General features: G+C 59.2%; 1 protein-coding gene across 1 annotated transcript; it reads right to left on the bottom strand.

The window, feature by feature from the left end:
* Window positions 1-4,948: 4,948 nt before the first annotated feature.
* On the bottom strand, window positions 4,949-8,331 carry LZTS3 (leucine zipper tumor suppressor family member 3; the record flags this gene model as incomplete). The annotated part of the gene is given in 5 exon segments (XM_079718923.1): window positions 4,949-5,647; window positions 5,988-6,854; window positions 7,192-7,662; window positions 8,235-8,276; window positions 8,278-8,331. Coding segments are annotated over 5 exon segments (2,133 nt in total).
* Between the last annotated feature and the right edge of the window lie 615 nt (window positions 8,332-8,946).

Raw genomic sequence — 8,946 nt, 5'->3', positions numbered from 1 at the left:
CTCCAGCTCCACAGGATGAAGCACCGTCCAAGGGTCTGCAGTGAGTGGGCAATGAAGCATTACCCGAGGAGGCCCATGAACATTACTGGTGTGGAGAGGCCCCAAAGCTCCCTGAGTCAGGAAAGAAGAGCTGTGTCATGATTTGTACGGAAAGAGAAATGGCAATTATTTTTCTTATCCCTGGAGAGAAAAAAGGGAGGGGGACATCAATAACACCCTTAGTCTTGTGCAACCAAAAACTATCTGTTAAAAAAAATGGGGAAAAAAATGGGGAAAGGGTATATATCGTATTGATATTTACTGAAGACTCAACCTGTCCCAGGTACTAAGCAAAATGCCGCAGGGCCTTGCTGCTCAAAGTGCGGCCTGCGGAGCAGCGGCATCAGCCTCACCTGGAAACTGGTGAGAAACGCAGAATCTCAGGCCCCACCCCAGGCTTACAAAATCCGAACCTCCAGATCCCAATGAATCGCATGCAGATTGAAGTGTGATAAGAGAAGCGGCAGAATATCTCACTACGCTCTCACAAAAGACCTGTGAAGCAAGTACTGTTATCATCTCCGTCTCAGAGAGGAAAACTCAAGGTTCAGGTAAGCAGCCTGCCAAAGGCCACAGAACTCCGGGTCGCCGAGGTTCTCCTAGAGCCGGGCCTTGGACAGGTGCCCGCAGCCCGCGCCGGGAAGCTCGGCAGGGAGCGCCGCCGCGGCCTCCTCTCTGGCCGCCGTCACTCACCTGAGCCTGTGGAGCGCGGGCGCCGCAACACCAGTCGCCAGTCCAGCCAGTGGCCGCGCCTCGGCGACTTCTCCAGCTACACCCGGGACGCACAGCCCCACTTCCGGCCAAGTGCCCGCTACTTCCGTATGCTCTGCGAGTGACGGGTGCGGCCGAGGCTCAAAAGACTCTGTCAGCGTTTTCCAAAGACGTTTTCCACAGCAAGATGTTGCTGCAGAGACAGGACCTGCAGAGGGAAAACACCGCTGTGGATGGACGGCTCTGAAAGTCACTGAATAGCCTAGATACAGGTTCGAATCTCAGACCGCTACTCAGGGTTTTATGGCCTTGGGGAAGTCACGTAAATTCTCTAAGCCAAGTTTCTTATCTGCACAATGAGGTAATCATGCATTTATAATAGAGATATATCTAGAAAGCGTTCTCAGGAGGAGAGTTAGTGATGGATAGATGAGCCTGTTAGGAGAAATGAATGTGAGGAGCTGGGCTGAAAAGGCCAGAGCTTTGGCAGATGAGCCAGGGTGATCCTCCACCTCCCCAAGTAGGGGGGCTCCCACCTGAGTGGGTATGGGCAACCAGGCAGGGAAGAGACTCTCGAGACTTCCAGGAGGACTTGGCCCCAGACAGCCGTCCCTGGGGGCACTGGAGACGATCAGGGTGGTCACACCTTGTCCGTGCCTTGGCTGCTGGTCCACCCATCCTAAGGGCTGTGAAGGGGACCTGAAAAATGGTGCTCCCTCCAGGGCACCGTCTTGACAGGGAGACAAAACCAATGTAGGGAGGACACTTCACTGCAAGGAGAGGCAAGCCTGGCATCCCAACTCCTGAGCTCTGTGGAGGGCACTGTTTGCCTGGGGGTGAGCATTTGGGGCCCTAGACCACTGACACCACTGCTCAGAGAGGGCTCTCTCACCGGGGCCGGACCAGGGCAAACACTGTGAGTTGCTGATTATGACTCTGTCCTTGCCAGCAGAACCCAGAGAGAGAGCCTAGGCGATGAAATGAACTGTAACTGCTCCTTGGCAGCCACGACAATCCCGTTCCTCTTTGCCAATACTCAATTTCCCAGGCTCCCCTGAAGTGAGAAGAGCATGTGACTCAGTTCCAGCCCGCAAAATTTAAAGGGAATGGTGCTGTGAAGCTTCTTGGAAAGCTTTTACGTTCATGATAGAGCGCTGCTGCCTCAGTCACTTCACGCAGCTGTGGCTGCCGCCTTGTGGCATGGAGGGAACAACATGCAAAAGATGGGAGAGGAGGAGGATGAAAAGTCTAGGTCCTTGATGAACCAACACCTATGACACTTAGAGGATGCTTATGTCCAGACTTTTTGTCAGGTGAGGAAAAATGAACCACTCTCTGAGGTCCTGTGTATCAGGTTGTGTTACTTGTAGCAGAGTGCATTCTTTTTTTTTTTTTTTTTTTTGTGGTACGCGGGCCTCTCACTGCTCTGGCTTCTCCCGTTGCGGAGCACAGGCTCCGGACGCGCAGGCTCAGCGGCCATGGCTCATGGGCCCAGCCGCTAAGCGGCATGTGGGATCCTCCCGGACCGGGGCACGAACCCGTGTCCCCTGCAGCGGCAGGCGGACTCTCAACCACTGCGCCACCAGGGAAGCCCAGAGTGCATTCTTTTTTTTTTTTTTTTTTTTTTTTTGCAGTATGCGGGCCTCTCACTGTTGTGGCCTCTCCCATTGAGGAGCACAGGCTCCGGACGCGCAGGCTCAGCGGCCACGGCTCACGGGCCTAGCCGCTCCGCGGCATGTGGGATCTTCCCAAACCGGGGCACGAACCCGCATCCCCTGCATCGGCAGGCGGACTCTCAACCACTGCGCCACCAGGGAAGCCCCAGAGTGCATTCTTGATTGAGGGTCTTTGTGAGGATGACCAAAGGAATTATAAAGGACAGCTCGCTACTTGAAGCACACTTGGGTCGCTTCTGCTTTTGGGGCCTCACCACTAATTACAAACCAGTTCTCAGCCTTCATGTGTCTGCCCTCAGACTTTGGCTAATCACTGTAAGGTGGCTCAGGACGCTGCAGGCTGCATCTAGTTGTCCTGCATCACCTGCCTTCTGACCAGCAGTCTGTTATCCAGATTCTGAGCTGGAACTAGCTTGAAACCCTTTTGGCAACAGTCTGAGCTGAAGAGAAAGCCCCTTTGGGCAGAAACGTGGAAACACTACTCCTCCTGGGCAACAGGGAGGAGATTGGGCTTTGGGCCAACCTCCTGGCACGGCCCAGTGAGCACCTCGTCTCCTGCCTCCTCTGGGAAATGTTTACTCCAGCTTTGCCCTCCACACCCCCCTCACCTGCAAAGACACAAGCATGCCAAAAGAGTGCCGCTCAAGAGGCTTTCTCCATTTTATTTCTCTGGGAAAAGAAAACGAAGTCTTTCCATCACATGTGGTAGAGATATATATTTATATATATTTATATATAATTTCTTTTGTAGTTGGAAATCCCAAAGCTTAGTCTGTTCATATTATTTTCTATTTTTTTTTTCCTACTAATGCCTCCTCTTCCCCCTGCCCCTCTGGCCCAGGCCCAGTTTCTGGGGCAGGTGCAGTGAAGGGTGAGTGGAATGGGCAGTGATTGCCAGGACGGCCCCCCCACCCAGCTCAGAGATCTGGTGAGGGGCACTGGAAAGGGCTGTGCAGAAGGAGAAGCCACGGGGGCACTCCTGTTTTTGTGGGGGATGCACAGCTCGTTAAACAGTCACCAGTCATGGGAGGAGGCTGGTCAGGGGTCGGGGGATTGCTCACAGTAGTTGCCAGCTCCCTCCACCCTGCCCCACAAACCCAGTCTGTGGGTGGGAAGGAGAGAGTGAAAAGAGAGATACAAGGGCTGAGGGCCAAGCCTCCTCCGATTTTTATTGCTGGTGTGTTAAGAAATTTGCCTTTCCCTTCTTATTTTGGGGAGATGGACTCTGAGAGGGCCCCCAGAGGAGGAAGTGACATTGGCTGCCCCAGCCCCCACTGATGGCCATGCCAGGCCTACCCTGGGCAAACACTGGGCTACTTCAGGCCTCTGGGACCCAGGGGTCAGTGATCCTCTCAGTTCAGTCTTGCTCTTCAAGAGCAATCATAGCCACCCCCACCCCCCAAAACAAGGGCCTCAGGCTCAAGCTTGGGCCCAGTGGAACTTGGAAGTGGGCAGTGCACCAAAGATCAAGCAGTCTTCTACTGGAAGAAAAGGTGAGGTTTGGGGGAAGAGATGGCCTAGGACAATGATGTTCTGAGCATGAAAGCAGTAGGCTGAGCACGAAAGCAGAGGTGGCTGAGGGAATCAAGTCGGGGAAAACACAAGAAGACATCACAGACACTCATGTGGCCTCAGAAACTAGGTGAGGGGAGTGCCTGAGAGGCAGGTGGCACTTAATAGCTGTAGTTAGAGCTGGACAGTGGCCCTGGGTGTGGGGTCAGCCAAGCAGATGGGGCTGTTGTGCTGTGGGATCCGGGTCAGAAGGGTGAGGGTAAAGCTAAGAAGCCTCCAGGTGACCCTTCTCAAGCATAGGATGGCAGATCTTCCCTGGGCACTGAGCCTCCAGCCCCAGCCCTTCTCTCCTCCAACACACACATATGGACACACACTCAGGACCAGGCCAGGCTCTGAGGCCTGAGTCCAAGAGACCTTGGCAGGGAGGGGCTGGGCAGGTAGCCCTCTCAACCGCAGGTAGGCCACCTGCCCCCACGTGTCCTGCCAGTCTGCCCAGGGAGGGAGAAAAGTACTGGAAGGAGAGAGGCCAGGAGTCCAAGGTGTCAGCTTTGGCAGAACTCACGCAAGCCCCCTCAGGTTACATGGCCTAGGAGATGGGTACAGAGAGCATCTCTGGACACAGGGTGGCCAACAGTAGCAGTGCAGACCCACCAAGGAGCTGGGCACCTCATGGCACTGCAAGGCCTGCCACCTCTCCAACAAGGGAGTGCCAAGAAAAGGAGCATGAGTTCCCCTGCTGCCTGGGCTCCTCATCCCCACTCACCCTGCCCTTCCCCTATTTCCTCCTTGGGAGGAGGGTCGAGTGGGCTGCCCAGAGGGGCAGTGGTAGCGCTGGGAGGCACCCAGTGAGGGGAGGGGAGGGGAGGGGCCTGGTCACAGCTGCTTTGAGAACCTCTTTGGTCTGGGGATAGAGGGGACATGGGGAAAACAGATGGCAGGGAGGGGATACTGGGGACTCTGGCCTTTGACTGGGTATTTGTCAAAAGGCCACATGCCCAGGTAGGGGATCAGATTTCTGTGGACTCGATGCGCTCGAGGCGGGAGGGGGTCCAGGCTTTCTTCTCCTCCCCATGTTGGGGTGTAGGCGTGCTGGCACCTCCCGCAGCCCCCCGCTCTCGCAGCCGCCGCTCCAGCTGCTGGTTGCGCTGGTACATCTCCACATAACTCAGCTGCAGCTGCTTCTGGTACTCAATGACCTTCTCCTTCTCCTCCAACCACACTCGGCGCTCCTCTGCGAAGCTGGCGCCCTGGCGCTCCCGGGCTCGCCGCTCAGCTGCCAGCTCAGCCTGCAGGCGCCCCACCTCCCGCCGCAGGGCCCGAGTCCCACTCTCCCCGCCAGCATCCACCTCCCCATCCAAGGAAACCAGGGAGGCGGCAGCAGCCACCCCAGCCTGACGGCGCATCTTGGCCTCGTCGCTCTCGCAGGTGGCCAGCACGTCCTGCGGCTCGGCCGGGTCCACTGGGGTCAGCGCCGGCTTGAGGCAGGCAGAGGGCAGCTCGCCCTCACCCAGCTCCAGGCTGGCCTGTTTGCTGCTGAAGGAGTCCCGCAGGCTGAGCAGCTGCTCCTCCTTCTCCCGCAGTGAGGCCCGGCCCTCCCGCAGCTGCGAGCGCAGCCCAACGATCTCACTCAGCTTCTGGGACACGTCCGCCTGCGAGTCCTTCAGCTGCTGCTTCAGTAGGGAAATCTCCCCAGCCTTCTGGCATACCTGGGCAGGGACAGGTGAGAAGAGAAGTCAGGGTGAAGGCAGAGCTCTGCTCACCCCCACCCCAGCCCCCATACCCAGCCCCAGGGCATCAAGCTGCCCCAGGGCTCAGGGTCAGCTCCTCATCATGGCAGAAATGACATGCAGGCTTCCCTCCTCAGACTTGGGACAGACATGGCTAATCTCACACAGCCTGGAACAGCTCTGGTCCTCACAGACACTCCTAATTGATCCCTGCACAACCTTCACCCCCCTTGTGATAGTTGTGGGCTGCTACTCTGGGTTTCTGCAGAGAGACAGAAGGAAGGGGACACAGGGTGATGCCCAACCCCCCAGTCTGCACCTCCCACTTAGTTTCCTCCATCCGGGGCAGGAAGTCGGCCTGTTCCTTCTGGCAGGCGGCAACCTTGTCCTCAAGCTCTTCCCGTTGCCTCATCAGTCGGGCTGCCTCCTCCTGCAGCTGCTTCTTGTCCTGCTGCAGCCGCAGCACCTGCAGCTGTAGGCCTTGCTGGGCGCGCTGGGCGCGCCGGGCCACCTGCTGCAGCTTCCCACTGCAGCCCTGCCGCAGCTCGGCCAGCTCACGCTCCCAGGCCTTCTGACGCTCCTCCAGCACCTGGGCCACTGCCGCCTCGCTCTGCTCCAGGCTACGCCGCAGAGCTGCCACCTCCTGCTCCTTCTCCCACAGCCGTTCCTCTAGCTCCTGGATCAGAGCACTGGGCGAGGGTGGTGAGCAGGCCGCAAATGGCAGGCCTCCACCTCCGCCGTCCCCTGATCCCAGGTGGCCTGGCCGCCCCATGGATGAGGATGACCCACTCTTGCTGGAGGCCCGCACACTGTCAGAGGTCGCCAGGTCCTGGTAGCCTGACCCACCACCGCTGCTGCTGCCACCACTGCCACTACCATAGCTGGCAGTGCCAATGCGGTTGATGTGGCTGGTGGAGGCACTGAGGGGCGCCAGGTGCTGGCTATAGCTGGAGCTGTAGGTGGGCAGGCTTGTGAGTGAGTTCCGGCCCGAGTCTGAGAGGCCGCCCCCTCCCCCACCCGCTGGGGTCATGGTCCGAGACTTGTCCAGTCCACCCTTGAGGCCACCAGGGCCCTGTCGTCCCTCAGGCGTCCCGTTGGTCTGGGGGGGGCACAAGTTCTGCATGGAGTGGAAGTTTTTGGGTACAACAGGCTTGAAGGCCGAAGGCCGAACTAGCGGCTCTGAGCACTGCATAAAAGCAAGGAAGGGGGAGTGGACATCAGGATGGGACCTTAGCCTTGCCCCCAGTCTCTTCCCTCTGATCTAGACTTGTTCAGCCCCACCTCCCACCCCCGTTGGATCTCCATCCTGGGAGTCCCTCCTGGCTGGAGTCCCACCTTATATCCACCACCTGCCTCCCTCACAGCCAGGTCTCTGCCCTAGACCCACCAGCTGGAGTTGGCCCCCAAGGCTCCCCAGCCCAGCTTCTATCTCAGCCCCTACAACCCAAAAACGTCCAAGAAGGCCCACTTCACCCTCCTCTCTGGGCTGCCTCCGGCCCCAGGAAAAGGCCCTGGGGACTGACCTGGTCTAGCTTGCCAGAGGTGGCCAGGAGCTTGGGCGGGTGGCTGGGCTCACGATACTGTGGTGGGGCCTTGTCACTGCCGCCGCTGCTGCTGCTGCCACCACTGCTGCCCACCACATTGCCGCAGACATCTGTGTGGTCATTGCCCCGTAGCTCGCCATTGAGGTAGAGTGAATTGGCGAGAGCCTTGTCCTCCGAAGGGTAGCGGCCTGGCCTCTCCCTGCTGGCCCCACTGCCACGGGGGCCGGGGAAACTGCCTTGGCTGCCCCCACCCCCCGTGCGGGTGCCCACACTCTTCATGGCGAACTCCTGAGTGTGGGCCACCCCACTGCCCACACTGCCCATGGCCAGACGAGGGTCTGGGGGTCCGAGCTCAGAGGGCCGAGGGGCAAAGGCCAGGAGGGGATCCCGCCCTGGATCAGCACGCACAGGCAGTGTCTCCAGCTTCGCCATGACTAAGCCAGGGGGGCACTGTGGGCACAGGTGGGAAAGCAGATAGGTCAGTTCCACCTCCACTCCCACCACCCCATGCAAGCCCGACCCGGCACCACCTGCACCCTGCCCCTCAGTGTCCCCTTCCTTATAGTGGGTACAAGAGTTCCCAAACACCCAAGGTAGAGGAATGGGGCTGGGTAAATAATGATAGCTTCGTCATAGGGGCTGCCCGTTGCACGCCTGACAAAGCCCAACCCCCAGGGACCATGCACCTACCCTCCTAGCTTTGCTCTGCTCAGTATTCCATTCTTAACTCCCACCTCAAACCCACCTCCTTCATGAGCCTCCCAGACTCAGTGACCCCCTCAACTCTTCACTGCAACCCCCAGAACTCAGGTGTACTTTACTCTGGGTCTGGACCCCTATATCCCAGTCTCATGGGCTGGGGAGATGGGGTTGGAAGGGGACAGCAGTACCTGAATTCAGTAGGGAACCTCAGAACTTAAGGGAGGGAGAGAAACCCACCCTTATCCAAAAACTGTGGATGGGAGTCCTTCCCGGCCCCCTAACCTAGGGTGTTGCAGTCAAGGGCAGAAGTGGAGGCTCACTACCAGCGCAGGATCCTCTCCTTGCCTCTCCAAGGGGGTGGGGGGCCGACGGGTCCTCAAGCCTTGGACCCTCCGAGGCCCGGTCTGCAGGGGCCATGTGCCTCACTCTCGCAGCTCGGCCAGGACCAGCTGCGCGACTTTGGACGGGCCGACTGAGCCATCCCGGACTGCAGTTTTCTCCTCTGCGAAATGGGAGGAATGGAGGACCTACCTCGTAGAGCTGCCGCATGCCAGGAACCCCAGGGAGGCGGGCGCGGGGAGGGGACAAGGGTATTGGGGGTCGGGTGGGCGGGAGCTGCTGCGGCGGCGCGCATCTGGGTCACCACGGGCATGCCCCGCCCCTGGCGGACGGCCGGGGACCCCAGCTGCAGCGCCTAGCAGGGGGCCCTCCCGGAGGTCTTCCCAACTCCGCCGCATGGGGGCCTGGCAAGAGAGGGCCCCCTACCCATGGTCAGTACCTCAGCAGAGGCCCCCGGGCTGGCTGAGGCCGGGGCAGAGGACGCAGCGCCGCCAGCGCGGGCGACTGCCATGCCTCCCTCCTGGCCTTCTGTTCCTACAGGTGGGAGGGGGCAGGGGCGGGGCCTCCGTGCCCAGCGGCGCCCAGGAGGATTCCGCGCCTGCAGAACCCCTCCAAGAATTCACTGCCTTCGGGAAGACTTCCTGGATTACTCCCCTCCCCCGCTCCTTGTGGACCTTGACCCTGCTCAGTTCA

The sequence above is a fragment of the Hyperoodon ampullatus genome (assembly GCF_949752795.1).
Source record: "Hyperoodon ampullatus genome assembly, chromosome: 14".
Classification (NCBI taxonomy): domain Eukaryota; kingdom Metazoa; phylum Chordata; class Mammalia; order Artiodactyla; family Ziphiidae; genus Hyperoodon; species Hyperoodon ampullatus.
Note: the sequence above shows the minus strand (reverse complement) of the source record. Positions and strands in the feature narration are given on the sequence as shown.